An 18,275-nucleotide genomic window follows, 5' to 3' on the forward strand; every position below is an offset into this window, starting at 1 on the left:
TATTGGAAATTGTATTATTTGGTTACCAATCAATATTTTTCAATCGAAAATTCGACTAATTTATATAAAATTCGTCCTTTTACTTTTAAATTTCATTTCATTTGATTGAAATTTAATCTTTTTAAGTTGAAAATGCAAATGCTTGATTCTCTCGAAATTTAAATCAAATATTTTTTACTGATAAATCTTTTTTGGTTAAAAGTTCAACTATTTTGTTCAAAATTCGTCTTTTTGATTGAAAAATTTAATTATTTTAGTAGCAATTTCCTTTTTTTTGTAGTTAAAATTACAACTTTTTGGTTCTACATGAATTTGAATAAGTTTTTTCTTACTAATATCAATTAGTGAATTGATTCTATCTTTAAATAAGCTACTTCTTATTGATAATATAATAAAAAGTTCAACTTTATGGTTAAAATACCACGACTTTGTTTGAAAATTTATGTATTTTGTTAAAAATTCCTGTTTTTGGAATGAAAATTGTTGGGCTTAAAATTCATCTGATTTTTTTTTTCTCTTGAAAATGTAAGTAATTAGTTAAAAATTAACTTATTAATTGAAAATTGAACTATTATGTTAAAAAATACAAATGTTAAAAAAATAAATTATTTTTCGTCATTTTCATTTTTCTCTTTTCATTCTGAGTTTTCCTACTTATCGATTGTCGGTGTCCAGTGCTCACAACTTTTCTTAAGCTCTAATGCTGCAAATTTGAATACAATATACAAATTTGATAATAAACATTAAATTTTTTCATTTTTTGGAAACTCGGTCAATATTCTTATTTTTAAATAAATGTACCATATACCTACTGAAGGTAAGCTGCCTATAGTCGATAGGTTAGAAAACTTCCAATCATAGTATATTAAAAGCTACTACCATGAGAGTTTTTACTTAATTTTTCGGTACACACTTTTTAAAATTGCAAAGTCATTGATATTTTTTCAAACTACTTTTTATATTCAGTTGCTTCTCTATTCATGTTGCGTAAACTTTAAAATACACATCAACCATTGACTAAATGAAGGACACTATCTCTAGTAATTCCGTATTCTTTCAATGTGATTTGCAGACGATCCAACCTTTTTGATTCATATCTGCAAAATTAAAAGCAGGTGTCAGAATAAATTTTCAAAATAAAATACTAATCTGAAAGAATTTATTGTCTTTAAACTTTGTACACAATTTACACTGACCAAAACATATGCAGCATGGTGGGTTGAAAGAATTCACAATAATAAGATGTTTTAGTAATAGTACCAAAAAGTTTCTTTGAGGCATTACGAACAATTTAAAAAAAGTCAAAAAATTTTTCCTAACTAGGCAAGTTGATCAAACACCTACAAGTTTTAAATTTTTTGCGTTTAGAATAAAAAATTCCAATTTTTTCGGGATAAGATTTATGGACGTAAAATACTTTACACGGAAAAAACCAAGAAAAACTTTATTTCATCGAAATATAATATTTAAATTAAGACGAAAAATTCAATTTGATTAATTCGTATTTTAAATCACAAAAAAATGTTTTGTGTTTTGTATGTTCCTTCTTAACAAAATAAGGAAAAACGTACATATCTTTAAGTTTCCAACAAATTTTTTCAAACTGCTTATATAGAAAATTTTTTTTTTGTTTGTGTTATAAAAATATGCGCGTGTTTCTATAGTTCATTAAAAAGTGTGTCAAAAAAAAAATTCAAAAAACACATGATTTTTGGCAACTTTTTGTAAAAATTAACAAAATTATATTTCTCGTCTTTTTTTTTTAATATATAATTTCAACAAAAAATAAGTTTTTAGGATTTTTTTCGTGGGTTATTTACGCCCATTAAATTTACATAAACAAAACTGAAAAAATGTTCATAAACGACATATAACAAATTAAAAACTTGTAATTGCCATTACAAATTAATCAAATTATTTTGAGTTATTCAATCAAACCGAATATTTAGATGATATATACAAAAACACCTTTCTCTTTTTAGTTTTTTATCAAAATATAATTTCTTGATTTTCAATTTTTATTTTAGCATTAGATTATTAAGAACATTGCACAAAATTTTTTTATTAGATACTTCAGCTATCTATACTTAGTACAGTATTTTTGTATGAAATAGAAAATTAAACCATTCAATTGTATATTTTCCTTGAGTATCAAATGCTCAAAATAAAATATTTTTGTATTTGTATATTCATGTCACTATATAAACGAATTCAAATTTCTGCAGTTTTGGCAAATAAAACTGTATTATCAGATTACTGCAAAAATAGGGTAGTTCTGATTAATACCTGATGATTTTTTTTTTGTATTTTTTTGATCTCGCTCTTCAGTTTTGTTTAAATGCCCTGAAAAAATCTAAAAATTTGAGGGTAGTGAAATATGACAAATAATTACGTATTTCAGTGTGCTATTTAGAATTCGTCAGAAAATAATAAACAATTATAAATTTTGGTGGTGAATTGTGGGTCCTCAAAAAAAACCTCCATACGTGCCAAATTTTAATTTTACATAATATTGTGATTTATTATAGATTTTTGAAAATCTTATATCCATAAATAATCAATAATTGGTCATTTAAGAATACTGAGTCATATTTGATCTAATTTTTAATTGATTAAATAATTTGCTTTTCTTTAAACAATTTATTTTTTTCAGGTAAGTCAAGAATAGAACATATTTTCTAGACATCATGAGTTTTATAATCAATTATAACAATATAAAATAATTTGTTTTAATAATAATTTTACAATTATTTAAGTGACATGTTTTCGTTCATATATACAGCTTACCTAAAAAATCAGTACAAACCTTTTATCTCACCAAAATTCCCGACAGATTTTATTATTTTGAAGTACCAATTGCTTTTCTAATAATACTCGTCAATATTTAAACAAATTTGTATTGTTTGAAAAATTTAATTTTGTTTGTATGTATATTTGAGGTACTAATTTATTTTCTAACAATACCTTTAAATGTTTAAGCAAATTAAAATCGCTTAGAAGTGTATTATACTGAACTGATTTTACGTATTTTTTATCGATAGAGAGGAGTAAATGCGTTTTTCTTTCATTTTTCTATTTGTCGAAAATTTGGTAAGATAAAGAATTTCTCCTGCTTTTTTTAAGTTAACTATATATTTGAAGACAAAGGCGTTATTTAAATAGTTGTAAATTATTTAAGTAAATTTTTTGTGTTCTCCAAATCGTAATATTATGTAAAATTCAAATGTAGCACTTATGGAGATTTCTTTTTTCAACATCAAAATTTATGATTGATTCTTATTCTCTGACGAATTCTGAACAACATGATCAAATACGGAATTATTTGTATATTTTCATGACCTTTAAAAATTAGGTTTAAAAAAGCTGATTTTTCCATGGCAAATCAATAGGAAACTTTATCGTCTCTGGGTGACCACTAAATATTGTCCGATTTTGGTTAAACTTAAAGATTTTTTTTGGGCAATCACACAAAACTGAGGGGTGACACCATAGAAAATCGAAAAGTGAAAAATAATGGCGAGCTTATGGCACTAAATTAAAGAAAATGTTATGTAAGAAATGAAATATTACCCATTGGTTACAATGTGATACTTTTTCCAATTAGGACGAGTTTTTATTATCATTTTATCCAAAATATGATAAAGTCTAGAAACTGTATCATTTACAGATATATGTATAAGGTAGACTGTTCCTCCATTTAAAGATCTAACTTTTAAACGAAGTTCTCCATTGCGACCAGATGGCTCATTAATTTGGAGAAGAAACGGTAGCTAATAAAAAAGAATTAAAGTACTTCATCATTGATAAAATAACTTATGTAACAAAATGGAGTTCATTTAAGCGTTACACTTAAGTTATTATTATTATTGAGGAGCCGGATTCTATAACCGCCTATATATTTTCACACTGAGAAACACTGAGAAACATGTTTGTTTGACGAAACAAAGTTTGGTTGTGCCTACCAAATTATTTGGTTGGTTTAGAAGCAACAAACTCGTTTTGTTGATCTAAGCAAATTATTTCGTTGGATTGTTTGGTTGAATTGACTACCTTGTATAAATTATTTAAGTATTTGTTAGCTGAACACAATTATTTTTCAGACTTAACAAGAATATTGTAGAATTTAAACAATAGTTTTTCTGAACGATCTAAATATTTGAAATCACAACAAAATTATTTGTTGTCCAGCCAACCAAACTTTGGTAGACTTAACAAAATCGTTTTGTCAAAGAAATAACACTTTTTTAAAGTAAACATTAATTTTGTCCCGGGAAAAGTGTATTTTATAGATAAAATACAAAATATTTTCTCTACGAGAAAAAAACGGAAAGGACAAAATGTATTGATTTAATAAAATGTGTTTGATAATATAGAACGAATATTGAAATGTAAAAATCATTTACTTAAAAATACATCTGTTACAGATCCTACGCCTCATTCATCCAAAATAGGTACTCAAAATATTCTTTGGTACACTCAACGAAAAGTGAGTTTTGTAACTCCAACTACTTTTTTGGTAGTCACAACCAAATTTTGGTAAGGAAAACCAAAACTACTCAACAGAATTATTTTGCTTCGTTTCCTGGAAGTGGAAATTCCCTATTTTTTCCTATAAAATCAGTCAACGTCAACTTGCTCCCCTGAACTTTTAAAATCAACCTAAACTTTAAACGCTAGAAGCTCATTTCTCTAAAAAAATTTTTTTAATTTATGCTGAAATTATTTATATTCGATTAGTCACAAGTTTCCAAGTATTATTTAATTCAAAGACAATTTTCAAAAATACAGTCCTCGGCATGAATTTTATTTTACATAAAAACAATATTTAAAATATTTTGGGGTATTTTCCGGGAAAAATTCAAATGGTTTAGGGGCGTCAAAGCTAAATTTTATTGGATGAAAATAGTTCCTTAAACATTTCTTAAAAGGTGACTAACCTTTAATTTCCGAAAAGATCAAAATAAGTACTTATTTCTTTAAATTCTTTCGAAAAGCGAGCTTTTCCTATTTAAACCCCCTCGTTACTTTCCAAACCGTGGGTCACGGATTTATGTTGACCGATTTAAAAAAATAGGAAATTTCTTTTTTCGGAGAATGAAACAATTAAGAGGGATCGAAGGGCAATGATATAATAGTTTCTCAATTTATGTAAAAAAAAGCTTTTATGGAATTTCCGTAAAATAATGTTTTAACAAAATTTTAATGAATACACTGAAATTATTTTTGCCGCTTTTTCGCAAGATTTTTCAATCGTAATATTATTTAAAGAATCTTCATGCTGCGTAGAAACATTCTTATTTTTTATTTTTAATGTGCTTTTTTACGACTCAAACAAATACTATGAGTTTCATTTAAAAAATGGTTCACATAAAAATGGTAGACCTTGTTGAAATAAGGTTTCTGTTTAACATTTTTTTCGACCCTACATAGTATTCAGCACAAAAATAAACCTTTTCAATGAACCAAGATAAAAAGTAAGCATTTTATCATAAAAATAGTTTAAATAATTAACAGTTTCTGTCATTTTGAAAAACATGACAGTAGCAAGTTAGCAGCAAAATAATTTGTGTTCGTTTCCGTGAAAACAATTAAGTCTACTCATACATAAATGGTCATTTTAATTCTTAAAAGCATAGAAAAACTATTTTGTTAGATATCTGGCTTTTGGCACAACTATCTTAAACTCAAAAAAGTACAATTTATTGAACTATTAGATGAAAAAAATAATTCAAACAATTGTAAATTAATTTAAAAGTTTCTAAAAATATGGTTCTCATAAAATAAAAATAATTTGTGTAAAAAGAGGGAAATAATAGAGCTCATATGTGAATATTTTGTGCAAAATTGTCCATTTCAGTAATTTCAGGCATTTTTGAGCCATCTTAAGGGGGGGGGAGGCATTAGCATTCAGTTGCATCAGTAAAATTTCACTAATTTAGATTGAGAGAGATTACAATGAAAACTTGTAAAAAAATTACTGCTGTCGGGGAGTTATAATACAAATTCATGTATGATGAAGAGATTCATCCACTTTACTCTAATCGCTTCCACTAGGAGAAGCTCTCCACGCGGGCTTATCATCTCATATTCAGTAATACATACCCCATTGTCACAATTGAGAGAAACAGATTTCATAACACGAGGTGTCCGAATCTGAACAGGATCTCTTGGACTTTGCCTGCATTTTGGGGAACTGACATTATTCATAACAGGCGGTGTTCCAATTTTAGTCGACTGGCGAGACTCGAAATGTTTCTCAGAGTCAGAAAAATTGGCAGATCTCGATCGTATTCTAAAACAACTGACAAAAACCAACAGGAATTAATGTATTTATATAAATAAGAGGAAAAATTTGTTCTTGAATAGTGCAGTCAAGTCAATAATATGTAATCAAAAAGGCACGTGCTTATCAACTCTTATGAATCTCTTCGAAAAATTGTGTATTTTTAAAGATAAAATCATTCTCAACCCGCTAAAGAAATTTCTAACATTTTGTAACTTCAAGATAAAACTACAAAAAAACAAGTTTTAAAACACAGTGAAGTTCACTGTACACATAATGTGCTCTAAAATTTTTAATAACTATTCTGCCGTACAAACTACAAAGATACATAAGTGACATTGCCGTTTAGGTCGACTTTTTCATTGCCAAGTTTAAGAGAAGCACTATAAGAGGCAATGTCACGTATCTTTTTAATTTGTACGGCAGTATTCACAACCTGATTATAAATTGTTCATTACCATTAAACTCTGTTATTGTAATCATTTTACATAATATTCATAAATTAATCATAATTAATCAAGAATTCGAAAGCTGCTACTTTTTTCTACGAAACAAACACTAACGCAATTCAAGAAGGTTTAACCAAATAATTTATTTTTATACCTACAAATATAAATTATAAAAAAAACTTGTAATGGTTTACATTTAAATCAAAGAAGATAAAAAGTTTCCACCAAAAGAGATACATTTTAAAACCAAAAAAGATGAATATCCATCGAAATACATTCATTTTTAAACAAATATATGAATTTCGAACTCAAAAAGATATTTTTTAAATTGAAAAAGATACAATTTCAACCAGAAATAAAAAACTTGAACTTTCAGTAAATAAAAGAATTTTTAACAAAAAAAAAAAAAAACGATTTTCAATAAAATATTCAAATTATCAACAAGCATAGCCGAAAGGTAAAGTTTCAGTAAAACATTTGAATTTTCATCCAGAAGATATTAATTATAACAATAAAAGTTCCTTTGCAACCAAACGGTTGCATTTTTAATATAAAAAAATGAAATTCTACACTAAGAAAATTATATTTCTAATAACAATTACAAATTTATAACTAAAAAACATCAATTTTCAGTCAAAAATGTAAAAGTTACATTTTCAGTTTAAAAAATCAATCTGGATAAAAGATATTAAATTAAACAAATTAATTTAACTATTACCCCACTATTTACATTTTTAATTAAAAACGTTTAATTTTTTACAATACCGTTCAATATTGAAACAAAAAGATGCAGTTTCAAATAAAATCATGAATCTTTAACCAAAATAGCTAAATTTTCAGTTAAGAAAAAAATGCAATCAAACATGAAGTTTTAACTATAATGATGAATCTACACCAAAAATTGTCTTTTGAAAAAGTAGTTCACCTTTAACCAAGTAGTTCAATTTTCAACCAAAAAAACTAATTTTTTGGTAAAAAAATCTGATAGTATATTTTTCACCCAAAAAAGATTTTTATTTTAAATGAAAAATAGTTTAATTTAAAAAACGAAGAATTCTTAAGAAAGAAGATTAGTGCGAAATTAACAAGTTGCATTTTTAATTACTTTATTTATGAATTTCTAATCAAAAAATCATTCACTACCAAAATAGTTTAATTCTCACCTAAAAGGCTGAATAAAATATTGACAAGTATATTATATCAGTATGGTCGTCATAATTCTTTTTGAAAATTGTATAATTTTTCTTAACTAATTTAAATAAAACAATTTTAAACAAAAATGTTCAAATTTCGAATTTATTATTATTCATATATTATTATTTATTATTCCCTAAATTTTTCCCGATTCCCAGGTTTTTTTTACTTACAGATACTCTGTGTTTAGTTTCCTGACCAGTAAATATTAACAAATAAATAAATATTTCCACGATTGCTCAAATCATTGTTTGAGTTAAGAGAACTTATATCATACGACTTAAGCCTCTTGTTTTAGACTTTGGCATACCTTGGAGAATGACTGGTGGATAATCGATCATTATTGCAACCATTATTCATTCTATTGTTACTGGATTCACTTTTTTTATCACGTCTTGTGTATGAATCATCTCTTATTACTGAAAGATGACACTCTGTATTCTTTGTCGCGACTTCTCGCACCTATATTATCATTTGAATAAATAATTAGTCATTCCTTTTTAAAATATTTTTAACCTATACCCACTAGTGTGATTCATTTTATAAGGCAAAAAGAAAATTATATTCAATTCTTGAACACACACACTAGCATAAGTTGTATGTTTTTAGTCAAAAAATTTTTCAATTTCTTTAATGCCTTGAAAATAAATTTATCATACGTTTAGACATGTACAATTATCCACATTTACATTCAGATAATTTTACATCATTCAATGCAACTTTTGAAAATCACTTTTAAAAAAAAAAATAATTTCTTTTTACTTATTTCATATTTTTCTATAAGATTTTAACATACTGTAGATAATCAATAAAAAGGACAGACTCTAAAAGGAGACCTCTAAATCATATCCATTTTTTAAATTAAGAATGTACAACATAAGCTAGTATGCTTTTTTAGAATCGAAAATATTTTTTTCCAATGACCCTAATACCCACTATAGTCAAAAGTAACATTCCTGGATTGCTACCTTAGACCTTCGACTGCTAAGAGCGAGTTCAGCATTAATATGCGACTGAAGGTGTGTATCTGAACAATTATTATTATGTGAAGCCAGTATTTTGTATCGCAAATTCGTCAAATCAAACGATGAGGAAGAACCTACTTTACTCCGTGTTTTTGAACACCTAAATCAAAAATATTTAGATATTCACTTTATTTTATATTTAATAAATAGTTTTTATCAAGGGGGGCCCCTTAATTAAAAAACTATTTCATATTTAGCCTTTTTTATTAAATAATGTTCAAACTTTTAAATATATTAAAAATCCTTTATTAAACAAAGCTGAGGCCATTCAGAAAATACGTGATATATTTTTCAGGATCTTCTACCCCCCCCCCTCCCCTGTGTGATAATTTCCCATTGGTATTAACACGGAGAATGATACTTCCGCCGAACCCCCCCCCCCCCTCCCTTAAATTCTTCACGTATTTTTTAAAAAACCCATTTAAAATATTCAGTTTTAAGAATTTCTGAAATAGTAAATAATAAATAATAATTTTCAATTGAAAGGGTTTGAAAATTAATGTATTGAACGATTTTGAATTGAAAGCGATTCAATTCACTATATTTTAGATTAGGTGAAACTTGAGAAAAGGTCTTTTTCTAATGGAATTAAAAGAAATTCAGCATTTGGCACTTCTAAATTAAATAATTTTAAATTGAAAATATTTAAAACAAAAGCTCTCGAAATTGAAAATTTTTATATTCGAATTTTGATGATTGGATAACTTCATTAGAAGGGATTTGAAGTGGTGTCGATTTTAATTTAAGAAGTTCCTAATTGAACAATAATTTTACTTTAATTTCAATAATCTCGAAATTGAATGATTCAAGATTAGAATGGCGATAATAATACTGCTTCAAAACGTTGAATATTGCATATTTGCAGTGTTGAACTTTTTAATTTCAAATTATTCCATTTCTAGTACTTTTTCTAAAAATTTTATTTATTCTTGAACTCAGAAAAGGAAAGTTTTAAGAAATAGCCGTACATAGAATTATTAAACTAATTTCTTATCATTTTTTGGTGCAATTATTAGAATATAAAGCAGAAATAAAAAATACTTTACACAATGTTTAATTAAAAGCATCAAACGCATTAATTCAATTTTACTTAAAAAAGAATTTCAAGAGATTTGACTATAATTTTAAGGAATGTCAATAACCTTTGTAACATCTATTTACAATATAATACGAAAGTGTAAAAGATTTCGACGATTTTAAACTAATTTATCAAATTCTAAAAAATTTTGAAGTATTTTAAAAACTTTAAAGAATTGAAAATAATTTTGTAGGATTTCCAAAAAGTAAAAGCTAAACTTTAAGGAATTTCTAAATAATTTTGAAAATAAATTGCATTGCAAAGGATTTTACTCTCTAAATCAGAATCAGCGAAAGTTCACTGATTTTCAGCTATAAGTATTTGGTCGTTAGAGGGCAGAGAGAATCAGCGAACTTTCGCTGGTTCAGATTTGGAGAGTAAGGCATTTTAAGGAAATTTAATTTTTCTATGGATATAAAATTTTTTCTGGAAAGAGTATTATAAATATTCGGAGAATTTTAAATGATCTGCAGTTATTGTATATTTATATATTTTAGAAGATTGAAAAGCAATTTAAGAGATTGGAAAGCATTTGAAGAGATTGAAAAAATGTTAAGGAATGCCCAAGATATTTTAGCATTCTCAATGATTTTGAGAAAAGTCATATAATTTCACAAAATTTAAGGGTCTCCATAGGAATTTCACATACAGATTTCACAGTTTTAGGGATTTTTACGAATTTAACCAAATTTCCCAACATTAAAGATTTTATTGCATTCCCAGTTTTTTAAAGGTTTCAAAAACGGCTAGAGATTTAAACTATAATTGTTTTAGAGAACTTTAATTGATAATTTTAGTTTTATTTATGTTAAAGCCATATGAAATAGCTTCTACATATTTTAATGAATTTTTCTGACTTACAATGATTTTAATGAATAGGTTTCCAAGTAGTGCAAGGAGTTTTTAAGAATTTTTGAAGGTTTGAGTAATTTGATAGAACTTCCACGTATTTCAAATATTTTGCCAATTTAAAATAATTACTAGTAAATTTTAGACAATAAAAATCTATTATATTTTGAAGATTTTTGATCGATTTTTAATGATTTCTAGAGGCTTATAACTATCTTAAGGCTTTCAAAGACGGCTACTACTTTGTTAAAATTTTATTATTTAATCCAAGATTAATCATTTTAGTTAATAACTGATTTCGTTGGTTGCAAATCAATATCGTCAACGGAAAATTAAGATATTCCATTTTCCGTTAAAAACTTATCTCAAAAACAGTCGAGATACACTAAAAGAGTGTACAAGAGAACACTCTAATAGAATGATTTTTTCAAAAGTTATCGTGCTGACAGACAGACAGGCATAAATACATATAGACAGACGGACAGGCAGACACATTTGTAAAAACCTATTTTTCGGATTCAAAGTGTCTCCAAACGTGAACATTTGACAAAACTGGAGAAGGTATCAAATGTTACACATATCTAATACCTTCTCTGATGAAAATGTAAAAAAAAAATTAATAAAAAACTTTTTGCTCTTCTTTCGGTCAAAAAATCTCAACTAGTAATTTTTGCTTAGCTTATGTCATGTTTCGAAAAATTTAACTTTTGTATTTTCAATGTTTTTTTTATAAATAAAACAAAAACTACGTGTCCTATAAAAAGTGATTAATAACAAATTTTTAGATATTTTTTGGGTGCACAATGTTTGTCTTGTCATTTATTTCCTATCTTGCATAGATTGACCCCAAAATGCAATTTTTTATTTTTTATTAGTTTTTGTGCAGTCAAAATTTGAAGTTTTAATTTTTCGAGAAAATTAAAAAAGTTAATATGATAATCTTGTAGGGCTATCGAAAAGTAACATTTTTCTTTTCAAGTACTATGAACAATTGTACAGAGAATTTATGAACCAAGAAAAAATGTGTACTTACAAAGTTTTCAAAATGGGCTTACTTTTAAAACCATGAGAAGTTAAATTTTTTGAAACCCCGCACACAAGGCGGAAAAGAAATTAAAAGAAAAAAGTTGTGATAAGAATGTGCTCACGCAGCGGCAGATTTAGTTGACTGTTTGGTTGACCGTACTGAGTTTTTTTGAATTTTGAAAAAAGTGGTCTCAAAATATTCAAAATGTGCCTACTTTTTGAATTTTTATCCAAAATAGCTGCCTACCGAACTTGACCTTTAGTTTAGGACACTCAACCAGTATACCAAAGGCCAATCTAATAGATTAATTTTTTTCAAAATTGATCGAGTTCACAGACCGACACACACACAGCCATACAGGCAGACAGGCACATTCGTAAAAACCTGTTTTACAGATTCAGGGGGTCTCAAAATGTAGACATTTGACAAAAACTGGGGTCAGGGGGGGGGGGAGTTTTACACAAATCTAATACCTTCTCTGAGGAGAATATAAAATGAGAGAAAAATTATAATCAGCGCAAAAAACAATTTTTCGCACAAAGGGTTTTTTTACCGTAAGATATTTTTTTTTTGAAATCAGAAAGTTTAAAATTGCGTGCACTTAAGTAATAAATAACACAGCATCAAATTCAAATATGTAGCCTCAAGTTCTTTTAAAGCTTATAACGTAGAAAACTTCTAAAAAACAGAACCAATGTATATTAAACTCTTCAAAGATCGTTTCAAATATTTAACGTCACAGAGAGTAAAAAAAGTAATTATTCAATTAATTGTCTTGGATTGAAAAATATTTTGGACCTTGAATTATTTTACAAGTGCTAATGATTTTTATCAAAAATGTCCTAACGCGTTTCGTGAGCTGAATCGTTTAGGGCATTGACGTTTGATAAATACTCGATGCGTGCGATCTCTGGTTCCTTTCTTAGTACTTGCGGATTTTTCAGTGCACTATGCTTTAGCGTCATAATCAAAAATTTCTATGAATAATATGTTTAGAAAAATAACTGCGAATGTCCTTGATATTTATATCACAGATATTATTTTATTTTTTCTGATAAATAACAAAACTCATTTTTATTCATCCATATTGGTTACGGCTTCAAAATAGGGCCTACATTTCGACTCGGGTAATGTGTTTGCTGGTATTTCAAAGGTTATCGCGATGTCGCTCTTTTTCTTTGCACAATTCTCAATTTCTTGAATCATTTTGATTTTGTCACTTAAAGTTAAAGGTTTATAATTCTTTCTCTCCATATTATAAAAAAAATGGTTGACTTTGGAATTCAGACGGAAAACTTAGATTGAGTATTTTGCAAAATGTGTTCCTACTATATATACTACTCTTGAAAACATACTGGACACAATAGTCAATTTTTATTGGCTATAACCATCTTAGATACGGGGTACAAAGTTTCCCCACCTTTCAAAAATCCTCCAAACATGATGAACATAATACGCAGAAAAGATCGAGAAATTACTCGACAAGCTATTGCACTTAATCGGTTTTCTCAGAACAATTAGACATTCTCTGCATCTGCTCATTGTTGCCGAGCTATGCTTAAATCGGACAGAACTCGGGTATACATTGTCTATAAATTCAGGTCTGCATCTTCTTTGAGTTTCGCAAATAAAAGCTCTTGTACTTCGAATTATCGAAACTATAAACTCACTCGGGACGTCAAATTTTATTCAAATTAACGAAAACTTCAAATGATCAAAATTCGAATTATAGAATATATTTAACATTCAAAGGATAGGAGTTTTGGCAGGGACCAACAAAAAACTTGGAATTATCCAAAATTCGAATTATTGGCGGTATGAATTATAGATGTTTCACTGTACTCACTAGTGAAACGTTAGATATGATTAGCAAAAAGTGATCCACCAAAGATTTGTAGAAAATTTCCAATTCGGGTAGTCGGGATATTTCCCAATTCAATAGGGGAGGGGGAGCGTTCACATATTACGTAACATTAAAAGGGGAAAGGGGTTTCTTGTTTCGTTAAGATCTATTATGTGGGGGGGGGGGAGGTACATTTAATCCAAGTAGATAACATTTTCATTTCCCTAAAAAAGCGACGTCACTAAATATCTCAAAAATATCGAACAAATTTTTGTCCAAAGACTGATTGTTTGCGACACTACATGAATATAACTTATGTTGAAATCGCGCCAAACAAATAATTTTACTTCATCATAAAATGTATTGATAAATTTTTGTAAACATTATTGATAAAAGAGGGCATTTACATTGTAAATAATTACTTAATATTGGGGAATAATTCTCTTCTTAAGTTTTTCCAAATACAGTATAATTTCTAAACCTTCTCACATTTTCAAAGAGATAAGAAAACAAAATTATGAAAAATCTTATTTTGAAGAATTCAAACAAAAATTATAAGTTTTTCAATTATTTTTAAACATTTTGAGATTACATTTTTTTCAGATTTCTTGAAAAATTTGAAAAAGTTTAGGTTCAATGTTAAAAGAATAGTGTCAGGTTTTGAAGATCTCAAAATATGTGAAGAAAAATAATATGGAAGACTTTAAGGCAATTGTTTTAATTTTTCAAGATTTAAAAGAAATGTTGGGTAAACTTAATTTTGAAGGGCTCAAGATTTCAAATGATTTGTTTCTTAATAAATTCTAGATAAAAATAGACAAATATTACAAAACATTTTTATTTATTTCCTAAAATGTTCAAAAAGAGTTTAAAACAATTTTAAGCATAATTTTGCCATAGTACATAATTTTAGAACAAATTTAAGTTTAAGATACAGTTAGAAGCTTTGAAACGATGCCAAAATAATCAACACTTATAAGATATTTTAGGAATTTAGTAAGAATTCAATAAAATGAGAAAAATTTTTTAGGTCCCTGGGAAAAATTAAAATGATTTTTTATTTAAAAAAGTAATTTTAAAGGATTACAGAAACAGATTTTTTTAAAGATTTATGGAAAAAATTCTTCTGATTTTTTATTTTACAATTAAAAAAGATTCCAACAGATATTCTTAAATTTTGGAAAATACTAGAAGATTTTTTAGATTAAAATGTTACAATTTGGTAATATTAAAAAATAAAACATAAAATATCTTAATTTTTTTAATAACTGTAACCAAAATTGTAAAAGAACATTTCAAGTGAATAAACACATCTTCTTAAAATTACTACGATAATTTCAAACATTTTAAGGCAATGTTTTTAACGTTTGAATGAACTTTTAAAATTTCACTAAAATTTTAAGCCTGCTAAAATTATTTTTAGGAATTTTTTTAAGTCTTGCAAAATACAAAAAATTTGTTTGTAACTTTTAGAATCAATTTCGAAACATCTAAAATATTCAAAAACCTTTTCTAATTTTTTCAATACTCTTATAAAATTTATATTTAAATAGGTTTTAAAAGAAACTGATAATAATTCTTTTCTTGTAATTAATTTCAGTTTTGTGTGTCTAATTAAAAATTCAATAAGCATTAAGTTTTAAGAAGATATATTATTTTATTTATTTCTATGGAGCAATTCATCTTAAAAAACCTTTTTTTATTCAAAAAACGTATAGTACGTTTTTAAACATAATTCAAAAAAATTATTCAGGACTTTATATAATGATAAAAAAATTTAAAACGTGCAAAACGTGAAAGATATATAATTTCAATAAAAGTAGGTATTCCATTCTTATCTCTATTGAAACAATAAGACGGTTATATTCTGACATTGTAAACGTGACGTAACCAGTCCCAATTAAAAGCATTGCCTTCTAATTGTGTTTGAAAAAAGTTAAGAAAAATGAAGGTTTTTCACACTTTAAATTACAAACGATGAATCGCCTTTTTCTTTATTTTCTTTTGAAAATTGCAATAATTTAACAAACTTAGTGAAAATTATTGCCTTGAATGAGCATCAGCTCGAATACATATAGTATATGCAATTACAAGCCAATAATAGGTTATTTTAATTGTATAGATTTTTTTCTTATGCAAAAGATACTGTGAGGTCTCTGAATAAGAATTTGTTAAATTTAACTAATTCCAAGTGAAATTTTACGATTCGATTAGCAAAAAGTGAGCCATCAAAGATTAGTACATAATTAATAATAATTCAATTAGTCGAGACATTTCCTGATTCAATAGTCAAAGGCAATTAATCGCTTGATAAGAATGAATAGAGTTGTAATATTTGTGAATTTTGCTAGTTTTCGTAGAAAATATATAATCGTAGATATAGGTTTAAAAAATTTGTTATGGAAAATGATTACATTTGCTGACTTGGATGATATCTTGTTAAAAAATTAAAAGTCTAATTTTTTTACGTTTTAATCAAAAGGTATTTATGGGTACCTCTTATTACATACATAAGTATGGACAAAGACAAAAAACAAATTAGCGTAATATTTATTTTACAATAACCTAAGAATCGAATAATTAAATGTTTTTCTGTTATGAATGATTTAATTTTTTGTGTTAAAAGAAAAAAATTTTCTTGGACTCAAGAAATTAATATTTATTTAACACATTATATTTTCAATTTAAAGAATTGCTACATTAGTATAAATGCAGCAGCTCTTTTTATCAGATAAATATATTTTTAACTTAATTAATATCCTTTTGAATTGATTAATCATTTCTTTGATTTAAAAAAGTCTAAATATTTCATCAAATTATGGGGAAATAATTGATTTGCGTGCGCCCTGAACAATTTAAGTAATCGAAATCGAAATTGTTTCTAACCGTGTAGCTAACAAGACGCATTGTTTAGAAAAATTTTAATTTCCAACAAAGAAATTCACTTTCAACCAAGGATAACTTTTCTACCATTAAATATGAATTTATAATCCGAAAGGAAGAATTTTCATTTAAACATTTGAATTTCACACAGAAAATGATGACTTTAACGTAGCGGAATTTTCAACAAAATTAAATAATTAATTTTTTAAGCAAAAAGATGAATTTTTTACCAAATAGAATACTTGAATTTTTAAACAATTAATTGGATTTTCAAATCAAAAATACTAATTTTTAATTAAATAATTAAATTTCCATCCAAACAGTAGAAGTTTTAAACAAACAACATGAATTCCGTTTTTTGTCATTTTGGTTTTTAACAACAAAAGAAGCGAATTTTCATACAAAATAGTTTAAATTTTAACCAATGAGATAAATTTCCAACCAAAATGGCATACCGCTAAGCAAAAAAATGCATTCTTCACAGAGGAGGTCAACTTTCAACCAAGTTCTTAACATATCCACCAACGAGAGGTTTTTGCAAAAAAGTAGATTAATTTTCTACCCAAAAAATAAACAGAATAATTTTCAACCAAAAATTTCAATTTTCTAATAAACATAATTAATTTTGCATAAAAAATAAAATTGTTCAATTATTGGAAGTTAAAGAAATTGCTTTTTAACAAAAAACGCATTTCCAGCGAAATAGTTCAATTTTCAATCAACGAAATGGATTTTCGACAAAAAACTGAGTTTTTAATAAAAGTGTTAACATTTTAATGAAGAAATGGAAATTTCAACGAAAAAAGATGAGTTCTCGTCAAAAAATGTAATAATTGTATAAATAATTATTATACAATAAGCCTGTTGCATTTCCAACCAAAAATATACAATTTCTATAAAAAATATGCATGTTTAAACTAAGAAGGCAAATTTTCATGAAAAGAATTTAAGTTTCAACCAATAAAGATTCTCTAGTCAAAAGAGAAGGAAATGTAAACAAAAACTCTTAAAACAAAGAAAAAAGAACTTTGTAACCAAATTCTTAAATTTTAAACCAATTAAATAAATTGTCATCGAAGTAATAAAACTTTTAAACAAAAATCTTATAGTAGGCTTTTCGACCAGAAGCATGAACTTTTAACAGCAAATAGTTGGATTTTTCAACATAGTGATAAAATTCGGTAAAAAATATGAATTTGATCAAAAATTATGAATCTTTAGGTCAAAAAAAAGTAACATTATTTACCAAGAGAAAAAATGAATTTTGAACAGAGGAGTTAAACTTTGAAGCATGGATTTGAACTTTAAACAAAAAAAAAAGAAATTTTCAACCAAATAGTTAAATTGTCAACCAAAACAGATTATTCTTTAACAAAAAAGTTGCATTTTTATCCAAAAAAGTTTATTTACTATAACTTTCGAATTACTCATAAAATTGGATTGATTTTTGGCACACATTTTGAAGTCATAAAAATAAAGAACAGGTTCATTAAACAGCCATTTCTGTTCAACTGTTCTGGTTTTATTCATCTAAAATGCTTTTTGAAGAATCAAAACTACCATTTTCTAGGAAAACTCTTAAAAATGAACAAAATGGCTATGTTTTTTGAAATATAAAAAGTAGATTTTCTCAGAAACCTAACA

General features: G+C 26.4%; 1 protein-coding gene across 1 annotated transcript in view; it reads right to left on the bottom strand.

The window, feature by feature from the left end:
* Nucleotides 1-930: 930 nt before the first annotated feature.
* The window catches only part of LOC117178297, a gene marked incomplete at its 5' end in the record, with an annotated part of 45,389 nt that continues 28,044 nt past the window's right edge, over nucleotides 931-18,275 (bottom strand). Inside the window, 5 exons of the mRNA XM_033369664.1 lie at nucleotides 931-1,097; nucleotides 3,571-3,770; nucleotides 6,103-6,301; nucleotides 8,237-8,388; nucleotides 8,895-9,051. Of these exons, the coding sequence (XP_033225555.1) occupies nucleotides 1,007-1,097; nucleotides 3,571-3,770; nucleotides 6,103-6,301; nucleotides 8,237-8,388; nucleotides 8,895-9,051 (799 nt within the window). The remainder of the gene's footprint in view (nucleotides 1,098-3,570; nucleotides 3,771-6,102; nucleotides 6,302-8,236; nucleotides 8,389-8,894; nucleotides 9,052-18,275) is intronic.

Source organism: Belonocnema kinseyi, chromosome 8, assembly GCF_010883055.1.
Source record: "Belonocnema kinseyi isolate 2016_QV_RU_SX_M_011 chromosome 8, B_treatae_v1, whole genome shotgun sequence".
Lineage (NCBI taxonomy): Eukaryota > Metazoa > Arthropoda > Insecta > Hymenoptera > Cynipidae > Belonocnema > Belonocnema kinseyi.